The sequence below is a fragment of the Nicotiana tabacum genome, chromosome 4 (assembly GCF_000715075.1).
Source record: "Nicotiana tabacum cultivar K326 chromosome 4, ASM71507v2, whole genome shotgun sequence".
NCBI classification, from domain to species: Eukaryota; Viridiplantae; Streptophyta; class Magnoliopsida; order Solanales; family Solanaceae; genus Nicotiana; species Nicotiana tabacum.
Genome location: NC_134083.1, coordinates 22924828 through 22947070, shown reverse-complemented (window position 1 = coordinate 22947070; position 22243 = coordinate 22924828). Strand labels below are relative to the sequence as shown.

At 37.2% G+C, this 22243-nt stretch overlaps 2 protein-coding genes across 13 annotated transcripts; one reads left to right on the top strand and one right to left on the bottom strand.

Moving 5' to 3' along the window:
• The first annotated feature begins 1 nt into the window (after position 1).
• LOC107782649 (PH, RCC1 and FYVE domains-containing protein 1-like) lies at positions 2-16874 on the top strand. Of its 9 annotated transcripts, none has more exons than XR_012708564.1 (11): positions 7-385; positions 1062-1217; positions 2898-2984; positions 4261-4350; positions 4443-4523; positions 6059-6253; positions 6324-8444; positions 10147-10293; positions 10869-11090; positions 11175-11345; positions 11487-11916. XR_012708564.1 is itself a non-coding variant. In XM_075251540.1 (9 exons), the coding sequence occupies exons 2-8, from the start codon at positions 1170-1172 to the stop codon at positions 10283-10285; spliced, it is 2727 nt and encodes a 908-aa protein (XP_075107641.1). In that variant the 5' UTR covers positions 4-385; positions 1062-1169; the 3' UTR covers positions 10286-10293; positions 11175-11916. The 9 variants fall into 9 exon arrangements, 2 of the variants coding, with proteins under 2 accessions (XP_075107641.1, XP_016459029.1); XR_001647282.2 differs by lacking the exons at positions 10869-11090; positions 11487-11916 and adding exons at positions 12556-12679; positions 16758-16874 and having other exon boundaries at positions 11-385; XR_012708563.1 differs by lacking the exons at positions 10869-11090; positions 11487-11916 and adding exons at positions 12556-12679; positions 12778-13596 and having other exon boundaries at positions 11-385.
• Positions 13751-20092, bottom strand: LOC107782651 (microtubule-associated protein RP/EB family member 1B). Of its 4 annotated transcripts, XM_016603545.2 has the most exons (9): positions 19944-20092; positions 19698-19839; positions 18895-18963; positions 18719-18805; positions 18160-18266; positions 17925-18061; positions 17676-17752; positions 14188-14301; positions 13751-14046 (listed from the first exon to the last, which is right to left on the bottom strand). In XM_016603545.2, exons 2-9 carry the CDS (start codon positions 19800-19802, stop codon positions 13939-13941), a joined length of 804 nt encoding a protein of 267 aa, XP_016459031.1. In that variant the 5' UTR covers positions 19803-19839; positions 19944-20092; the 3' UTR covers positions 13751-13938. The 4 variants fall into 4 exon arrangements, with proteins under 4 accessions (XP_016459031.1, XP_075107642.1, XP_075107643.1 ...); XM_075251541.1 differs by lacking the exon at positions 19944-20092 and having other exon boundaries at positions 14188-14294; positions 19698-19930; XM_075251542.1 differs by lacking the exon at positions 19944-20092 and having other exon boundaries at positions 19698-19928.
• Positions 20093-22243: the final 2151 nt, after the last annotated feature.

Genomic DNA, 22243 nt, shown 5'->3' with positions numbered 1-22243 from the left:
TTGACTACGTGGCATCAACAAAGTCGAATTCACGATTGAATAACTATAAATTAATCCAAGAAAAAAAGAATAAGAAGAGCTATAGCCTTACGTATATATAAAGCACACATATAATACATACGTACTGCTCAGAGAGAAAAAGGAGAGAGGCAAAACAGAAAGTCACACACTAATTTCCGCACAAACCTCTGGGAAATTCTCAATTCATTTCCAGACGTTTCGATCCGATGATTTTATCAAATTCCTTATAGAAAAAAAATAAATCAACGAGCGCTTCGCTTTTGTAATCAAATCGAGAATTTAAGCTTCAAAAATACGTCAGTATTTTCGGTTCATTGAATGCGGCGCCTAAATTGACATCGGCTTCTTCCAGAATTCGGCAACAGTGAGTGCTCCTTTACCTGTATTGATCTTCTTTAAGCACAAAATATGAGTTTCGTTTTCATTTTCCTTGAATTGCATGTACTGTTTAGCGGTGTTCTCTGTCGCCTGCATCGGTCAAGCGTGTATAAATTGGTTTGCATTGACCTAAACCCTAGCTCCTTGTTGGTTCTGATGTTGTTTGTCTGTTGAATTTTGAACTAGGAGCTAGGAAAATATAGGAACCTTTTTTTTTTTTTTTTAATATACTTACGTGATATTGATATGTATTCGTGACTATTTAGGGAGTTATGGTTGTTTGAGTATTAAATAGAATGTGGATGTTGTCATGACCAGTAGTTCCGGATATCCAAAGAAGTTTTGCTGAGATTTTACGTGTATTCTACATGCTTTGATGTTTCGTATAATTATACTTTATGCGGCTAATTTGTTTGAAAAGATGATACTACTAGTGGAAAGTAATCTTAAATTATTTTTTGGTTATCCAGTACAACGATAAGAGAAGCCTGCATGTCATCAACTGCAAATTTTTCTGTCTCTATTTTGTGGGAAAAGTGCCATTACTTAATAGTTCGTGTCGAGGTTCTTCAATTAATCATTTTCCTTATTTTACGCTTACTCATGTTTATTGGCTCTTTCGAAATACTCTGTATGATATTGATATCCTTACTCTCTTGAAGGAAAATTTTGTGAAGTCTTCCTATGGAGGAACCATGGGGACTCTTTTGCCGTCTACAAGATGTTTGGTATTATCATGATCAAAGAGCAAAAGTTCATATAACAGCTTAATGAACAACTTACAGAGGAACAGTCTTGGAGAGAGGAATGTGGAACAGGTGATGTATATTGCTAAACTTTTCTATTCTTTTCTGCTTAAGAACAGAGCGGATTTTGAAGAAGGGCAAACTCTCACCACCAGTGTAGGAAAGCTAGCTTCTTATTCCGAAATCAAACTAGAAATGTTTGTACCATTTAGTCAATAAAGGAAAAAAGAAATACAAATTCAGGTAATCGAAGTGAGCGAATCCTATTGTTTCACCTAATCAGGCAATAATAGAACCATGACAATAATTACATCAACGCCTATGTTTTTGTTTTTCAGACCTCTACATAATGTTTGTTTATCAAGAAGAAGGATGCCAAAAGAGAGAAGGTTGAGTATCTTACATGCGTTAGTTGTCAGTCTGTCTTTTTTTCCCTTGCAAATTAATATATTAACCAATGGCTTTAAATACCAGCATTAAACCAATACATCCATTATGATTATTAACCATAAATTTTTAAACTAGAAGTCAAACTTGAAATAACATAAAGGATGCTTAGTTCTTTTCCTGGGTGCTGCACCACAGACGCCTATTTAATGTACTGCCTGTTGTTAATTGGTGCTTGCTTTTTTTTTTTTAAAAACCCTTTCGGGAGAACATGTAAAGTGATTATATTTTGTAGAAATCTAGAAAAGTTATTCTCCTTTAAGAAGGATAGAAAAGCTGGCATTGCAGTCACAAGTTAGATCAGTTGGTTGAAGTTCAGTTCCATATACAAAAGTCGGCCTTTTGGGACAAGCAGTTGACATGGGAAGGTCAACGGACATGGGAAGGTCAACGGACGATTGACATGGCAGTATAGTTGTGCACGGCAAGGGCATGTGATAGGGAATGCAGAACATATCCATATTGAAGTCCATTAATTCATATTTTAAAGGAAAAAAAGGCCTACAGCATAGTTGAGCTCGTTTGTCCATTATCAGTGTCATTACAGTGTTAGCAGTCATAGCATGAAGATTTTTAGTTCTTTCTATTGCCATTTTTTAATGGAAATATTCCAAAATTCTAATACCTAGTTATTATTCAGTATGTGTGCTTGCGTTTCGTCCAACATTTGGCCACAGTTAACTTGAGCAAATGCAATTTGTTAGGCTTTTGTTATCTGGGAAAGAAACTAGTACAGATGTAGAGTAAAGAGTAGCCTAAATATGTGGACCGCAAAAGTTCTTTGAAATTTAAACTTCAAAATGTTAAATGTAGAAAGTAGCTTCTGGTGTAGTTGTTTATCACGCTAGTCTCACACACTAGAGGTCCCCAGTTCGAACCTGAGCTCAGACATTATCAAAAAAAATGTAGAAAGTAGGTTCTGCATAATATTATTATTCTCTTACTGAATTGCCACAATCTGGTGCCCCTGATGAAAAGATCAATTTGAGTGCCTCATTTTAGCACATATTTTCTCGGTGTGGAATATCAGATAAAAGGAGCTTATAAATTTGTACTCCAACCTTGTTCTCTCTGTTAAATAGACTTCTTTCCCTGTTCTATTTCAGAATTCCATAAACTAAGATTTGGTCCTTTAAGTTTCCCTTGTTAAAGAGTTGTAAATTTTATAATTCTCTTAAAAACCATACAAATCAATATTATTAATTTGAGGAATGAGGGGGTGTATTTGTTGCTGATAAGGTAAAATTTCTATAATGAGCTGTTTGTTATCTTCAACCTACAGATCCTTGTTTCTGCAACTTGCAGGCCATTACAGCCTTAAAGAGAGGAACATATCTACTGAAGTATGGACGCAGAGGAAAGCCAAAGTTCTGCCCTTTTCGTCTTTCTACTGTATGGGTTTTGCATTATTTTGTGCATTATTTCACAAATTTTTTGTTCTTTTTCTCTAGTTTGCTTCTCCTCATGAGCATACTCTCTGTGAACATCCATTTATCTTTCGAATCTTCATTTAACAAATCTAAATGCCATATATCAGGCAAGTATAGTTTAGAAATAACTGATTCGTCAAAGTCTCGGCAAGCACTCAAAACTGTGCTATCATAATGTTCAGATTGCTTCGACAAAACATCAAGTTCTGAATTACCTTAATTTAACTTGCTGGAAAGGTCTCTTGCATTCAAGAATGCACAAAAAGAAAATATCGGGTGAGAATAGCTGATAAATTAATGATCAAAAACTAAAACTTTAGGGATCACTTGGCTATCTGAAGAATTGTGTTTTTTTTTGTCTTCGTAAGGGACAAAATTAGAAACATCTTTTATACATGTATATACTTGGAAAGGGGGAAAAAACGAAACAAGTTTGAGAAGCTCAAAAATATTTTGAAACGTGCTTAGAAGGAACAAGTGGAACAAAATAGCACCGGGATTGGAAGGGAAGGTAAGCTAAGAATAGGGAGAAAGGAGAACCAGTAGGGAGCTGAGAGAAGGGTGAGAACTTGAAAAGTGGTAGGAGAGGTATGGTAAGAAAAAGGTAGACCAGTAAGCGGCTAATTGAAAAACTTTCTTAAAATTCCTTTTTCATCTCTTTGTCTGGCCATGAAAGTATTACAAACTGGGATTTCCTTATGTGAAAATGACATACCAACAAAAAGGAAATGCTATGTTCATGCTTGGGTTGGGGGGGGGGGAGGTTAGGGGTAAATATGGTTGACATAAAGTGGTTTCTGACTTGTGGAGAAGCCTAGCAACTGTACAACTAGATAATATCATCAGCTTATCTTAAACTGATGTTTAAATAGATGTGGTTGGATTTTCAAGCCTTAAAGCATAGGTTAGGTAAAGCTCTACACTTTCATTTTGATGTTTCTATTGTTCAAGTTACATGGTTGCTCGGTGTAAGTACTTGACCTCTGTTGTGATGTTCTTTCTCGTGCCTACAGATGAGTGAGTCGAAGTTAATGAGTTGGAACTTGATAAGAAAGATGTTTATAGCATCCAAGATCAGCTCTATTCTTCTTTCTTTACTAATGCTTCTGCTTCCCCCCCCCCCCCCCACGTGCACACACATACACACTTTTACATATAAGGGTCCTATTTCTCTGCTTCAAAGAAGGGGTATCCTCTGAAGTATCATCCATCAACTGCTTCTCATGGCTAAATTTCAGGATGAGACAAGACTGATATGGTATGTTGACAAGGAGGAGAAACAGCTTCAATTGAGTCAGGTTTCAAGGATTATTCCCGGTCAACGAACTGTAAGCCTTATGCTATCAAGATCATGCATATCAAATTCCATACTAACCAGCATTTGCAATTGATTGCATTTTCTATCTCAAATGAATTGTAGGCAATTTTTCAGCGGTTTCCTAGACCTGAGAAGGAATATCAGTCATTTTCACTTCTATATGGCAAAAGTTCCTTGGATTTGGTAAGTAACATTTACAGTCTTTAACAGCATGTCACACTCCCTTCCAAGTTTAAGCACTTGCATAAATTGCATTCCTTCACTCACAAATTGCTTTTTGAGTAGCAAATTGTCACCAACCAGTTGAGATATAAAATAATTAGTAATTACCTTGTACTAGTAAGTTGAGATCTAGAAAACCCCTAATTTTTTTCCTTAAGAAAGATTAGTTAGTACTGGGATGAAATGGGCCTGAATATTGAGCCATAGTTAATTGATTGATTAATAGATAGCTTTTTGGATGCATTTCACATGTATACAAGTATTTTTTTTAAAATGTTGTTATCTTTTGAGGTTAAAAATTCCCAGCTATGCATTTTTATTTCATACCTTAGTTGCCTTTTTGTTTTAGTAAATCTGTGAAATAACCTATGCAAGTAGTATGAGGAAATGGAAGAAAATTGGAAATTGTATTATTATGCATAATTGCATATAGGAGACATTTCCTATGTTGGTCCACAATTAGCCAGTCTTCATTCTTCCATGAAGTGGCTATATTTGCTATAACTTTGCCTCGGACATAGACAATGAACACCTGTGGCTCAGTCTGCAGTTCATCTGTATTTTCATGATATATGAACTTTGAGTCCTATGCTTGCTTGGAATAATATGTTGTAGATTTTACTAGCTGCTCATTTTATTGGTTGATATACAATATTTAAGAAAGTGGATAACTTTGTACTTGCATATCGTACTTCACTGATATTATAGAGATGCAGATGCTTGTACCCTTCATATGGAGTGAGAATTGCCATTCTTTCAATTCCATAGACTAAATGGGTTAATGAAGCAGGACAATATAAACCTCCGTCCCGGAACAAAGTTAATGCTCATTACTGTTTAGATATGGTTTCCACCTATGTTGCTCGGACTCGTGCGGGTACCCAATACGGGTGCCGATCTAGAGGTCAGATTCTTCATCAATTTAATTTTAATATTTGGGGGTATGAATCCGACTGCGGATGCGGATGCTAGGATAAGGTCAATACATGTATATACGACATATATAAATATATATTTCGATTAATTAAAGTTATTGAACCAAAACTAATAAACTTTTAATTCTTTATAAACACCTAATATTTTATTCAAAAGATATCTCATGTAATAGCTAAGTGTAAACATACTTTATATAACTATACATATAAATTAGCAATCCAATCAATCTACACTTCTTGGTCCTAGATGTAGTCAAAGCACTCAAGGTGACAAAATCCGGTGTGGATCTCACATCCACACCTATACCTATGTCGAATCAACACGGGTGCAACAGGGATTTGAACAGTCCGAGCAACATAGGTTTCCACAAAGATCATCATTAAAGCATGTGTTATGTATTTTCCAAGTATATGGACTAGTAATCTCAGAGTTAAGAAAATAGGCGGACCCGGAATACCGTGATTTTAATAGACTCCATTATTATTAGTACAAAAATGAAGATTTCCAGAAGAATTTTATAATTTTAGATGATAGCAACAAAAAACTGAATTCTTCGGCAGATCTGCAAAGATAAGGAAGAGGCAGAAGTCTGGTTTGTTGCTCTCAGGGCTTTGATATCTTGGGTTAACTGTCAAAAGTGGACAAGCGATATAAGACATGATGCCACATCTTCTGAAGGTTCAACTACTGTGACACAACGAAGTTCTCACTCCGCTTTGTCAAGTAGTAGTGGAAGCAGCAGTACACCCTATGAGGTACTTACTGTGCTTTTCTTGTTAAGTTGATTGATTTATGATCTTGACTCTTTTCCTGTTCTCGTGACAGGATCCAAAGAAAAATCAATTGGTTTCAGTTCCATCTCAGAGTCCCCCAAAAAAGAGATTAGAAAGAGCATTCTCTGACTTTTTACTCTATAATGCAGCCGCACAATGTTCTTCCCAAAGAGAGTTTGCCGCTTGTTCCCTCGACTCAAGATCATACGGAACCTTAGATGATGAAAATGGGCGGAGCTCTGCGGATACTATCCGATTTAGTTTCTCTAGTGCCATTAGTTCATCTAGCCAGGGATCTTCTTCCGCAAATATTGATACCCTTTGTGACATTTTAATATGGGGAGAAGGAATTGGTGATGGCCTGCTTGGTGGTGGGATATGTGGACGTGGAAACTTTGAAGCTGTAAGAAGGGATTCACCTTTGCCTAAGATCTTGGAATCAGCTTTACTACTTGATGCTCAATATATTGCTTGTGGAAGCACACATGCTGTACTAATCACAAAGCAAGGAGAGATCCTTAGTTGGGGAGAGGGGTCAGGTGGCAGACTAGGGCATGGAGTAGAATCTGATGTTTCTAGCCCAAAACTTATTGACACTCTCTGTGGGTTGAATGTTACATCAGCAGCATGCGGAGATTATCATACTTGTGCCACAACAATCAGTGGAGATCTCTATACATGGGGTGAGGGTACCTTTAACTTTGGCCTCCTTGGGCATGATACTGGAATCAGTCACTGGACCCCCAAAAAAGTAAAGGGTCCTTTGGTTGGTAAGCATGTCTCATATGTCTCTTGTGGTCCTTGGCATTCGGCTGCTATAACATCAGTTGGCCAACTTTTTACTTTTGGTGATGGAACTTTTGGTGCTCTAGGTCATGGGGATCGTAGTAGCACTAGCATTCCTAGGGAAGTTGAAACTCTACAAGGACGAAGAACAGCTACAGTGTCCTGTGGGCACTGGCACACTGCAGCCGTGGTAGAGCTCTCTTTTGAGGATTCTGGTTCTAGTAACTCCCCACCTCGGAAGCTTTTCACCTGGGGAAATGGCGATGATGGACAACTTGGACATGGAGATAATGCTTCTAGACTCGCTCCATGCAACATTTTACAGTTAGATGACATTAACTTCTGTAGAGTAGTCTGTGGCCATAGCATTACAGTTGCTCTGACAACATCAGGACAAGTATATACAATGGGGAAAGCTGATTATGGGCAACTAGGAATTCCTGGAAGCAATGGAAAGTTCCCTTCTCGTGTTCAAGGAAAAATTACAAATTGTTTCATCGAAGAAATAGCTTGTGGCTCTTTCCATGTTGTGGCCTTGAGCTCAAACTCTCAGCTTTACACGTGGGGAAAAGGAGGAAATGGTCAGCTAGGACATGGGGACAATCGTGATAGGAACACTCCTACACTGGTTGAAGCGCTGAAAGCAAAACAAATAAAGCATGTGGTCTGTGGAAATAATTTTACTGCTGCCATTTGTCTACACAGAGAAGTGTCTGTTGCTAATAATTCCATTTGTGCTGGATGCCAGAGTCCATTTAATCTCAGACGAAAACGTCATAACTGCTACAACTGTGGGCTTGTCTTTTGCAAAGTGTGCACCAGTAAAAGATCTGTAAAAGCTTCTTTGGCTCCAAAAATGAACAAACCTTATCGTGTGTGTGAAGATTGTTTTGCTAAATTGAACAAGGGCTTGGAGACTGGATTGACGTGTCTACCACCGAAGGCCACCAATGGAAGCTTACAGAAGAATACCGGAGAGAAGGTGAAAGAGACCTTGCCTTCCAAACAAAAAGGCCTTCTGTCTAGGCTGTCCTCATTCAATTCATTCAAGCAGTCTGACAATCAACATCCTAAAAAGAACCAGAAGCAAGATTCAAACTCTGACCATGTCTCTCCAGTTTCCAATGGCAATACTCAGTGTGAATTATCTCAAACATCAAGCCCATTGATGTCTTTTTCTGATTGCCCTGAGAAATTGTCTGTTTCTTTTGTTGGATCAACAAGTCATTCTCAAGCTGGCTCTCCTGCTTCTTTGGAATCAAGTTCATCTTATTCTGTGTCACTGAGATCTGCTATTGCTGCACAAGCATATCACGAAGTGGATCTTGATGATTCAAAGCAAACAAGTGAAAGTCTGAAAAAAGAAATTTCAATATTGAAGGAGCAGGTAAAAATGGTCAAGATTCTTTTTATCAAGCCTCTTTATTGCTGCATTCTGTCATGCCTAAAAGAATCATTGAAGTAGAAAAATATTAGAATATCAGAATTGAAGAGTACCACATTGGTGCTTTAAGGGATGGGTGGTCTCCTTAATATGGCTTGGGCAATTCTCACCTCATAAGCTAGCTTTTAGTGTTGAGTTAGACTCAAGGTCCATTTAACATGGTACCAGAGCAGGACCTATCTCAATTCTCGTTTCCCGATATTGGGCCCCCATATTAAATTGTCCACGCTCCAGATGTCCAGCCCTGGGCGTGAGGGGTGTGAAGAGTCCCACATCGGTGCTTTAAGGGATGGGTGGTCTCCTTAATATGGCTTGGGCAATCCTCACCTCATGAGCTACCTTTTGGTGTTGAGTTAGGCCCAAGGTCCATTTAACAAGAATTACTTATCACTTATTTTTGTTTCTTCTATGTGTTAGAATTACTAATAACATTAGGAAGCATATGGTATGGCTTTGACACTTGTTATGGAAATTAGTGGAAGCATCACTCACTAGTACAATGAAGGAAAAAAGAACAAAAGAAGTATATATTGGGGTCAGGCTGCATGTGGTTGACAGTTAGTTATTCGCACCTAGGATATCCTGGTTCGGTTTCACAAGGTTGCTGTTACTTGTTGACTAATTATGTATTCATTCAAAAGTTTGGTTGTAATTACGTGTAGATTTTTCAATTTCAGAATTCTTCTTGGTTTCATTTCATGAAGATGTTACTTTGTCATTCCCTTCATCAGACTTATTGTATTGTTAGTATAACCATAAAGACTGGAGATTTTTAGAACATTTATCCTGCATCAACTTTTCTTGTCTCTTCCATATTGCGTCTACTATTTAAGAGACCTGGCCTTCTGTTAACATTCTTTCTGTACACTTTCCAGTTTACTGCTCTGCTATCCCGTCTTATTGTTAAATCATCTTTTGTTTTAGAAATTTTTCTTGAGCTAATACTGTTTTCACCCATAATTCCATAATTTGAGCTGTTCTCAAAGTGTTCCAAAAGAGATTTTGAAAAGGAGTCACGTTAGATAGAAGTCACTAATTGGATCAGCGACTTAATCCTTTATTCTGATTTGATTGAAATTACCTTTGAATTGTCAAAATACTGAGTCTCTAGAGTTCTATACCAATTAACTACTAATCCAACTCTTCTTGTATTTTTATAATCAAACTGCAGGTATATATCATTAACTCCTAAGAGAATGTCAAATAGATGCGTAAATAGCTTTTTGGATAAGTGACTTCAAAGTGACGTCTTTTTTGGACGAGCCTTCTATTTGTGGAAACAATTTTACAATAGTTGGAACAACAGGATAACAGATGAAAACAATATTATCTCAAGAAAAAACTTTGTTTTAGTAGTCCTGATTGGTCCAAAATAGTTTTTCATGCACAATATCCTACATTCCGCTGAGAAAGATTGTGTTGCTGTGGTTTCTATTATAGCATAGCTCTACCTATTGCACTAGATTCTGGTATTTGTCTTGCAAAGGGTTTTCTTGAAATAGTCCAACGACCAACTGATTAGAAACAGCAGCCAGCTTAAACTAACTACATCGTATGCAGTGTTACTTCTCCTTTCAAACAAAGAAATCTGTAGTATAAGTTGATCTGTGCGTGCTCTATTGGACCTGAGATATAACCCATGCAGGTAGAGATTCTCACCCAGAGATCTGTTTTCTTAGAGGCTGAGCTTGAGAAGAAATCAAGGCAACTTCAAGAGAAAACTGAACAAGCTAGAACCGAAACAGAGAAAAACAATGCTGCAAAGGAAGTCATCAAAACTCTAATGATGCAGGTACATATTCGTTGTCCTATATATTCCATTACATCTTTAGTTACGTTCTGCAGTTAATTGAAAATGTTTATATTATCCATTAAAGTGTACTAATTATCAATCAGATCTGAATCCGAAATATCCTGTTAAAATTCTCTGTTTACAAAGAAATCAGCATTCAGTTTTTAGTTGTTTATCAATACATCCAGCCGCATCTTTTATGTGTCCAAAGTCTGAACACAAAAGCCTTGTGAGAAAACAACTCAAATTAAGTACCTGATAAATAGTTTTAGCATTTAACTTTAGCAGGGAGAAAGAAGAAAGGAGAAACAAAAAGATCTATGTAAGAGATATGTGGTATTGATAGTAATGAAATGCGAAGGCAAATAAGTGCCCAAGAGAAATAATAATCGCAGCTATTAGAACTGATAACAAAGCTACTAGATTATATTCCAGTTCAGTTACTCTAGCGAAGCTATATTTTCCCTATTTTCTAATGTTATGTTCTTAGAGTGGAAATCTAGTCGTTGCAGCTTGCCCCATAATGATTTTATCTCAAGAAACTTCACAAAATAGGTTGTGGTTACAAACTGCAGATAATGGAGATATGTAAGAGGAACATAAGATACACTTGCATGATCCTTTAAATGATGCATTACATGCCTGTGTGCTCGTGGACTTTGGAAAACACCCTCTTAAGCCCTGCATCTGGAATTATTCTCTCCAAAATTCATGAGCAGATTGTGGATAGCTCCTGCTTTTATTCATTCCACAGAGGACTTAGTTTACACTTGGGACAACTTTCATCCCCCTTATAGGTCACTATCCTTATTTTCGGTCATAACTACTATTCATTGAAGCATTCTTATTATTGTCTTCTTTTTTTCTGGATCCTCTGCTAGGTAAAGGGCACCACTGCAAAAGCACCTCGGGATGCTTCTGCAGAACATCTGATCTCACTGATGACACCTACAATGCCTTGAACCTTGTTTCTGGAAGGAGTAAAGCAACCAGCTAGGATTTCATCACTCCTATTCTTTTTGCAGTTATCTGCAGACCACTGAAGATTTATGGTAGGTTTCAAGATGAATTATCTACTGATTTAACTTCTGTATCAGTGAGTGGTCAGTTATGCTTAAAAAAAGTGGTTGGTTATAATCTGGATGGAGTTTGCTTCGGGTATGGATGTTATATGCATCTCTGTGTATGTGCAGCTGTAAATATCATCAATGTCTCGGAAAGCGTATCAGCCGTGAAAATATGAGATGCACGCCACTGATTCAAGGAAGGAGTCTTATTACCCGTACAACTAATGTGATCCTAAAGAAGCTATCTCTCTATCAGAAAGTGTACATTCAATTTTGCATATAGAGTGAAACTCATATCCTTCGTACACATTAGGATGAACGGACTGCTGCTGTTTCTATGAATAAGTGAAAGGAAAATGAAAATCGCGATAGTAATCAAACAGTCTGATACGTACTTCCTCGTTTGAATACATCCAGCTATCTCTTGTTTCCCACCTCCCGCTCCTTCATGCCATTCTCCTCCCAGTTTTGTAAAAAAAGTACGAGGATATTTCAACACTAACGAGTATTTTGATCAAATGTATGAAAAGAATTTAATCCAGTAGATTTCACTGTTTATCGTGTTGTTTACCCGTGCGCTTCATTTAGCCGTCAGCATCTCCGAGTCTAGTTCCCAGCTTAAAATGGTTGTACTTTTCACATCTCGCTAATCAGAAAGAGCGGTGTTAAATAAAATGAATATGTGGTATTGTGGTGGCTTCGAATGCTTTTATAAAAATTGAAGAATTAGTATATAAGAGAAATTCGAACTGCTTTTTATGTATGATAAGTTTTTACCAAATCAATAGATGGCTACTCATAATACCAATTAGTGATGTAAATATTACTTATACCATTATGCAAAAAGAAAAAAAGAGAGAAAAAGGGCCTTATAATTGTGTTTTGAAAAACTAAAGGTACACAGCACTTATAGGCCAGAAGTTTTGGATTTATAAATTCTGAGAGCAACCTGCGTTCATTCTTTCAAGTACCTACATGAATCAAGTAGGAATATATGTAGACTGCATTCTTAATTTTGTTATATGCAGAAGAAGTGAAGCGGATTCACATTTGTGTTTTTCTATTTTGTTAGATGCGAAGTTTACCATACTCTTCAAAGATATTCGTTGTTTTTTTGACTGCATTCTCGATCAAATCCTTTTAACCTCATTAGTAATTTTACTGGTCCACTCATTTGCTTCTTTTAAATCATTAGGTTCACCTTTCAAACTTGTTCCGTAACTGGCATGGGCGCATGGCCATGGAGGATGATATATTTGTGCGGGCTCATGAAGAATGCCGCACCTCACGAGGCCTAGCTTTTTTATTGGAGCATAATGGTAAGGTGAAGTCTTCTTCAATTAATGTTGTCATTGTGCTAATATGTCCACTTTTATCTTTGGAATATTTTTTATCCTAATTCCTATGGGACTGTCAGAATTTCATGTGGAATCACATGATAACAAGCATCAGGCATCAGGCATCAGCGTAATGACAATGAGTGCATCTTGTTTTCTGCTTTATGCCCATTTCCAACTTCTTTACATTGGCAAGTTTTTTTCTTGCTGAAGACATCACAGTTCAACTAGCAAAACTTATATAGTTTTGGCTAACGGTCAGAAGATTGGTGTAATCTATCTCTACTGCAACACAAGTAATTCAACTGCATAAATTCTTTCTCTACATATATAAGTGACAAACTGACAATGTATGAATTTACAACTACCTACTGTATTATTATGGATGTATATTCTAGTTCTAGGAAAGGGCACTGTGGTAATCATTGTCTAGTGTATTTATGTATTTCTTTAGATAGAGAGGTCTATGGGGAAATTAATGAAATAAAATACTATAAAGATGCAAAATGATAAGATTATCTTATTTTTAGATCGTTATAATATCTCTAATAACTTACACAATATAATATTTAAAAAAATGAAAGAAAAAGAAATATGTCACCGTAAAGGTCATTGCAGTTCAGTATTAAAGCTCTTAGCTTGTCCAGAAAAATTAAGGTTCGATTTTCATCAATTTTTTTCATCTGCTAGACTTCCCCTTTTAAAGCTCGATCGAGCTTTTATTTCCCTTCATCTCCCTAGACCTCCCCCAAAAAGGGAAAAGTTAAGAAAACCCCCTGCTCTTGAAATTTGAAAACTAACAAAAGAAAGGGAGGAGAAAATCGGAGGGGAAAAGACGAGGGAAAATAGAAGTAAATTTGGATTTGCCCCGTTCTCCAGCTTCTTTTTCTGTTCCTTTTGAAATTAATCAAACAAAGGAAAAAGATCTTGTACTTCTCTTTCTTTCTTTTTTCCTTTTCTTCCTCTCCCATTTCCAAATCGCTGACTGTATTTATTTTGTGGAAGATATGTATCTTTCAATTAAAGTTGACTAATTATGATCACTAGACATCCAAATACAAATTTCGCTTCACTGGAGATATCTCCATCAACTAAACACTGGAGACAGATTGTTCATATGGCACCCAAAAAAAAACATGGACGTATAAAGCAGAAGACTGGCAACTTTTCACCAAACGATGGCAACCCACTACATTTAAGAAACTACTGCAAGCAATTCTTACTTATCTTCCACTTCCAGTTCAGCCTTCACTTCCATCCACAGATTCACTTAGAAATTCTTGAGCTTCTGCCAATGCTGATTCTCTTGCATCAGCAGCATATAATATCTTTTTTACTGCGGCAGCCATCTGTGAAATGTCATAAGCCCCAGCACATTGATTAGATGACTCGTAAAACATGCACAAGTATAGATGAATCAACAAGAAGGGTAGCTGGGTAGCTACATCATGAGCATTCTTTTGGTAGAGATGTGGGAGAGAAGAGCTTACCGGGACATTATCTAATTCTGGAGTCTGACAGAGTATCTCAATATCTCGTAACTTTGCGAAATAAAAATCTCTTTCTTTTTCCAAGTGGTCAACAGAGAGCTTGAGATCTGTAACCTGGATGGTTAAAATATGAGTAGCAAGCAGTCGAAGTACCACCAGGCAACTAAAACAGTGAGTTGACAGCAGGAAAAGTAGCAATTGAGAGTTATATAATATAATCACAGGAGTATATACTTATCACAGAAAGAGAAAAAAAAAACAGTAATAACAACTATACCTGTGACGACCCGGCCGGTCGTTTTGAGAGTAATAGCCCCGATTCCCTATTTACTGTTTCCCCCCGTATCTTTTTATGCTTATGTGACTTGTCGGGAGGTTTTGTTTTTTGGTTTCGGAGTGTTTTGGGACACTTAGTCCCTAAAAAGGAAGCTTAAGTATTAGGATTTTGACCGTAGTCGGAACTGTGTGAAGACGACTCCAGAATGGAGTTTCGTCGGTTCTGTTAGCTCCGTTGGGTGATTTTGGACTTAGGGGCGTGTCCGGATTGTGTTTTGGAGGTCTGTAGCTCATTTAGGCTTGAACTGGCGAAAGTCGAATTTTTGAAGATTTTGACCGGTAGTCGACTTTTTGATACTGGGGTCGGATTCCGATTCCGGAAGTTGGAGTAGGTCCGTAATGTTGAATACGACTTGTGTACAAAATTTGGGGTCAATCGGACGTGATTTGATAGGTTTCGACATCGGTTGTAGAAGTTTAAAGTTTCAAGTTCATTAAGTTTGAATCGGAGGGTGATTCGTGTTTTTAGGGTTGTTTGATGTGATTTGAGGGCGCGACTAAGTTTGTATGGTGTTTTAGGACTTGTTGGTATGTTTGGTTGAGGTCCCGGGGGCCTCGGGTGTGTTTCGGATGCTTAACGGATTGAATTTGGATTTAGGCTAGTTGCTGAAGATTTTCTGATTTCTGGTGTTTTCGCACCTGCAGAGGGGAGACCGCAGGTGCGGGATCGCATGTGCGAAGGAGGAGACGCAGATGCGGCCAAGAAGGAGCTGGGCAGGAACCGCAGGTGCGATGCATTTCCGCACTTGCGATAGTCGCAGATGCTGTCGCATAGCCGCAGGAGCGGAACCTGGGATTCTAAGTGGAATCCGCACCTGCGATGGCATTTCCGCAGGTGCGGCGTCGCAGGTGCGGCGTCGCAGATGCGACAGAGAGTACGCAGGTGCGAGATTTCTGGACAGAACACTTAAATACAAAGGTTCGCGATTTTTGCTCATTTTCAACATTTTGAACTCGGGTTTGGCAATTTCTTGGGAGCATTTTGAGGGGCTTCTTGAGGTAAGTCCCTTGTGCTTATTTTTGATCAATAATCTTGCTTCCCCATTTATTTTCCCACCTAATTAGTGTGTATTTAAGGTGGAAATTGGGAGTTGGAGGCTAGAGATTTGAAGAATTTGATTTGGGGTTTTGAGTGGCCATTTGAGGTCGGATTTTGATAAATTTGGTATGGTTGGACTCGTGAGTGAATGGGCTTTCAGATTTTGTAATTTTTGCCTGATTCCGAGACGTGAGCCCGGGTCGACTTTTTAGGGCGAATTTCGTAATTTTTGTTAAAGTACTGATTTCATTAGTTAAATAAGTCTATTATGGTTGTATTTATGATATGTAATTACTTTTGGCTAGATTTGGGCCATTCGGAGCCGGATATTCGTGGGAAAGGCATTGTGACCGATTGATTGAGCTTGGTTCGAGGTAAGTGGCTTGCCTAACTTTGTGTGGGGGAAATCCCCTTAGGATTTGGTACTGCTTTAATATGTGAGCGCCGTGTACGTGAGGTGACGAGTACGTACACGGGCTAATTGTTGTAAAAACCCGATTTCTGCTAAGTAATAACATGTTTCCTTCTTATTTGAGTTACATCAGCATGTGTAGTATCCTGTTAGCTTAGAATAGCATATCTACTTGCCTTAATTGCTTATCTGAACTCCGTGCAACATGTTTAGTGAAATTCCTGCTTTTCCTTGACTTGTACTTTGTCTAAACTGTAGGATTTCGTGTTGTAGCTGTTAATTCTATTGTTTGAGCTGCATATTTACTTTTGGGACTACAGAACGGTATTCCGGGAGATCCTCTGTACTGCATATTTACTTTGGGACTACGGAACGGTATTCCGGGAGATCCCCATGTACTGCATATTTACTTTGGGACTCCGGAACGGTATTCCGGGAGATCCCCATGTACTGCATATTTACTTTGGAACTACGGAAAGGTATTCCGGGAGATCCCCCTGTACTACACATTTACGTTTGGGACTACGAGACGGTATCTCGGGAGATCCCCTGTTGTTATCTCTGTGTACTGAGTTGTTGTCTTCTATGATTTCATTCCTGTTAAATTTCAGTCTTTATTTTACTGGGGTATTTCATTCTACCTTGTTTTTATTATATATATATATATACCAATAGGGCCCTGACCTGACCTCGTCACTACCCGACCGAGGTTAGGCTTGACACTTACTGGGTACCGATTATGGTGTACTCATGCTACTCTCTGCACATGTTTTTCGTGTGCAGATCCAGGTGCTCCTTATCAGCCATGCTATTAGTGAGCCGGGACAGCTTTGGAGACTTCAAGTTATATCTGTCGCGTCCGCAGACCTCGGAGTCCCCTTCTACTCTTTCCCATGTCCATTATCTTCTGTATTTTTCCTTTGTTAGACTCTGATGTATAGAGACACTAGACTTTCCTTCTGTAGTTTGTAATTCACGATGTTTTGGGTTTTGGGATTTATGTGTATTTTGAATAGTTGGTTATTATACATGCCAGGCGACATGGTACCCAGTTATGTTGTTACTGCTACAGTTAGTTGTTAAATTTATGTTTTCATTTCATTATTCCGCAAATGTTAGGCTTACCTAGTCGTAGAGACTAGGTGCCGTCACGACGTCATACGGAGGGGAAATTGGGTCGTGACAATACCACAATCCTGGTATAGTTGGGATTGGTTGAGAATCAGCAATATCCATTCCACTCCATTTCGGGTTGTTTCTTTCCACTACTCAATTACTTATCTTTTAGGACAAATTAGAGATTCTATTAAACTGGGAATTCTTTAAATCTTGACATATCCTTACACTGTCATATAATCTCTAAACCAAACATAACAGACTTTTGACAAACACCGAACCTAATGTCAAAAAGAAAGAAAGAAAAAAAGTAAAACCAACAGCAGCAGACATGATCCCCTAATACTTAAGCAAACCATATCCTTAGCTTCGGATGTAGTTCAGAACAGTTCTGCAAGATCCTTTTAAATAGGAGTATCTTTGACCATCCAGAAGCATGTACTGTGATTGAATTTAAGCTGGCTTCAATCAAGCTTAATAATGCCTGGACGTTGGAACAGGCAATTATTCATTCACTCAATCAATCTGCTGAACCATAAGCAATAGGTTTTACACCATCCAACTTCACACAAGTATAAGACTTACCTCCTTTGACAAAGCTTGAATCTCTGCTGAAGAATTAACCCCACCCATTACTGGACTTGACCTTCCTTGTTTTATTCCTAGAAAAAAAAACATAGTTTAAGAAAAGCATCACTACAGAGAATAAAAAAAGGGCAGTCCGGTGCACAAAGCTCCCGCTATGCGCAGGGTCCGGGGAAGGGCCGTACCACAAGGATCTATAGTACGCAGCCTTACCCTGCATATAATAAGGAAAATATCACTGTCGCTAACCTGTAATCTTAGTAATGCCTTCCCCTAATCCAGGGTTATGACAGTTGTTTGTTTGCAGTGACTTTGCATATCTCTGAGAACCCTTCACATTTCGTTCCTTCCCACCCTTGCTTCTGCGTTCCAGAGCATTATAATTCCTGCAAACGTACAAGAAAGGAGAGATAATTAAAGGAGAATTTGGCATCTAACTTCTAGAAGCAACAAAACACTTGAGTATTTGAGAAGAAGCACATACTCATTCATAATGCCACCATTTACAGACTCGCAGTAACGTTTCAGCCACTGCAGAAACTCCAAGTTATCCAAAGGACGGCCCTTAACAAGCCTGTTAACTTCAATATGCTGCAAGCAAATTGGAAACCAACTATAAATATGACCAAAAAGAAAACCATGTAGTTCCACTCAGGTCTCAACAGCAGGTTATTTTGTTTTATGAAGGCTTTCTCTTGACTGCTGAATACTTCATTAAAAAGGAAGCTGTGCAGGTAATACAGAAGGGAAAATATAAAAGGAATCATGTCCTCAAAAGTTTCTTTATTACCCTTGGATCTATTTTATTTATTTGTAATTCAGAGATAAGAAAAGCGTCAGCACGATCCAAAGTGCTAAATACAGAAAAGTGAAAGCTAGGTGAGAAAATTATGTTGAAAGATTAAACTGCACTACGACAATGATAAAATTCAAAAGAACAATCCCCCTCTGCTCCGAGAGGTTTGTACATGGAAAGAAGGGATCAAAACTGTTTCACTAAAGAAGTCCACATAAAACTTGAAATGTGATTTGTAAGAAGTTACCTTGTCAATTTTGAGCTTGTTGAAAACATCTTGCAACACTTTGTAATTCTGGATCATGTCATATTCAGTCTTTGCATCAAAGTTGACCTGTAACAAAATATGCTCCATCAGAGATGCCACAACAAATCAAACATGTTCAAAATAGGACCACCAGAACATCGCATGGCAGTAATCACCTTATGCATTGGAACAGCTCCAGGATAGGTCATGTCCATCATTTGACACTGCACAGCCCCAGATGCAGCCTAGCATAATAATTTTGTAATTCAAATATGTAATTAAAGCATTAGAGGAGAAACAGAATCATCAACATTCTTAAAGGTAATTATCAATTGTGCTAACTATACCGTATCCCCTGTAATGCTTACAAGTTAAGTAACTGGACATACGAAAGTTGCTAAAATGTTGGCTAATCTTTTCCACTCATTAAAAAATTCAATCTAGAACTTTTAAAGCTACTGTAATACTAGCTCAGCCCCACTTCACAAATAAATCATATAGGCATTTGTGCTTATCTAGTACCATCAATTTGAAAGGAGAATGTGAACACCAATTAACAATTTAATCTATTTCCTTGACCATTTCAATTTGATTGGACACTTTTCTCATATGACCATATTTAAATCTAATTTCCCCAAAATGCATCAACAACTATGCCTCAATTTAACCAGCTGAGTCGCTATATGAATATCAAATATCCAATTCGCTCTATTTGGATCGTATCACCCAACTCTCATGCACAATTGAGGGATAATTCCAAAACTGAAGGAAAGTTTGAGGAAAAGCACAATTTCTCAAGAGGTGAACGTGAGACATTATTATTTCATTACCCAGAATTCTAAAGAAAATCCAAATAATATTACAACCTAGAACAGATTAACAAAAAAGTGCATACCCAAAAAAACTGGAAAATCACTCAAAACACATTTGATAATGCAAAACAAGAAAGATAATGAGAAATGGGGGGTACCGTACGTACCTCTTCAATGCGAGTGAGATTAAGGTGAAGCCTGGCATTGATCCAAGACAACAATTCATTCCTCCCAACAAAATATGCACTATCCATTATCCCTATATTCGCCATCCTCCCTTCTTTCAATCCAACAATTCCCCTAATAAGACTTTTATTTATATATAGAAAAGAAACAAAGCAAGTCACATATATGGAATGAGAAGAAGAGAGAGAGAGAGTGCGTAAAGCAAGGAATTTTGTATTTCAAATTACCCTTTTAATATAGCCGTTCCGTTTTATTCATTTGGAATTTGTTAGCCTAACCCATATAGACATAGTAAGCGACTAATTAATTACTCCATTAATTAAATACAAGCAAGCGAGGGAATTCAATTCTTTCCTCGAGGAAATAATATTTTATGTTTATCTAGTTTTTTTTTTATAATTATCATTAATGGATTATTTTTAAAAAAAAAAAAAGATGGTTAGGGATTGGGGAAAAGAATCGTTTGCTTTTTTTTTATTTATTAAAATAGAAAGAAGAGCGTGAGAGAGAGCGGACTGCAAGAGTGGAAGCTTTTTCGTCACTTTCGTGTTTGGTTTTCTACCATTGCCAATTGGCCATTTTCTTAAGTTGGGTGGGTCCCAATTGATAAAAGTCACTATGTATTCAGCCAGGGAGACTACGTTAAAATTTCATTTTCTACTGAAATTAAATAAGTAGAGCAAGGGACATACCAAGAGAAATAAATTTCAATTAGGTGAGAATGAAATATACGTCTTGTTTAGTTTTGTCTCACCATATTATTAAACAAAGTTGTAGGCAGAAGCGAATCATGATTTGAAGCTTATAGGCTCGAGATTTAAAACTATTAGGTTTGGCGGAAATGGAACTATGGGTGCACCACTACTAAAAAAGGATTAAAAAAAGTATTAAGTGGGTATCAATCTATATTCCTTTACGTAAATAACTCAACATTCAACCAAATGTATTATTTAACCTTTTTGGAGCATGGAGCCAGTAGATAATATTAGATCAACCCTAAAAATATATATACATAAAATATCTAGTTTGACGGAAAGATCAGAAGATTGACTTATAAATAGTGAAGTAAAAACGTAAAATTTAATACAACTAACCTCAGATCTAGTGTCACAAGTCATACATGAGCAACTAAGAAATGAAACACAATGCGAATGGGATTAATAAGATTTCCCTAGAGAATTATGGAAAAGGTAGAAGAATTAAAAAAAAGTAAAGGATCAAGAAAATATTACTCTGAAGCACGGTTTTAGTGAAGCAAGCCAAGTTGCGAACATGGTTCACGTGTACCATACTTTGGGCTGTGAATCCGCCCTTGGTTGTAGCCTTGTAGGTATAATATGAATGGCTTAACATACTCTTTGATGTCTCGAATGAGCGAATTTGTGACGTGATTACTCACTTGGTTTTTGCACATGATTTTAAGTTAATATTCGATAGAACAAAACTAAGTTAATGAGTTGATATTTTTTAACTCGCATGCAATTTTATAATTAATAATTTTTATTGCTACTCCTCATTTTATAGATATGTTTATATGAGATCCTTTGACAATCAAAATTCCAAATGATAATTTTGATTTTTTCACATAAAAGTTTGAAACTTCATCTTGGCATACAGGGAGTTTTCGAACTCCAACACAAAGGTGAAAAGCGAAGATTTCTAAATTATATTTCAAATGGCAATCAAACTTTGAATATCGTCCCAAAGGTAACTAACACTTCTAGTTAATATATTTCTATTTTTACAATAAATTAAGTACTAGAAGGATGATGTCCGTGCTATGCACAGGCCCAACATATTATTTTTTTTCAGTTGTGGTGACAGTAATTATACAGTTTGGTACTGAAATCCAAAATAAACCAACATGAGTATAATATGGCTCTTCTTTTACAGTGAGTGTAAAAAAATGACATAAGATCAGTGCCCTTCCACACTTGTTGTTGCTCAAAGCAGGACTACCTTGTTATTACATAGCCATGTCTTGTTGTAGGTCGGTACTGCATACTCTGCTACACTCAGTAATATCTAGACCACTCTTTTCTTTTGCCCGAAGACTTGGTGGTGGCCGGTCCTACAATACATGGTTTAGATGGAAGCAAAGCGAGATGACTAATATTCTTAAGTGATTGTCCTTTCAAAAAATGATTTGATATCAATAATGGAATAGATTGATCTGCATAAGCCATTAACCTTTATACAAATTAATCTTCAGGATGTAGAATGGATGGAAGGAAGGTATACTTCATTTACTATATTAATAAAATAAACATCAAATCAGAGACAGTTGACGCATCTCTACAGAGTTCACTTTGATCTTTTCATTGATATGACTTGAAACTAAGGAACAAAAGATAAGCAAGTAGCATACTCTGTGTAATAGCACATGATTATCTTCAATGAAAAATAACTTCTCATTGTGCTGCAAAAGCAATAATATCAGAAATGTAATTCTAAGCAAGCTAATATACTTCAATACCCACTATACAGGAGACATACTATTCTTTTGAAGTTCAAAAAACTTTGAATC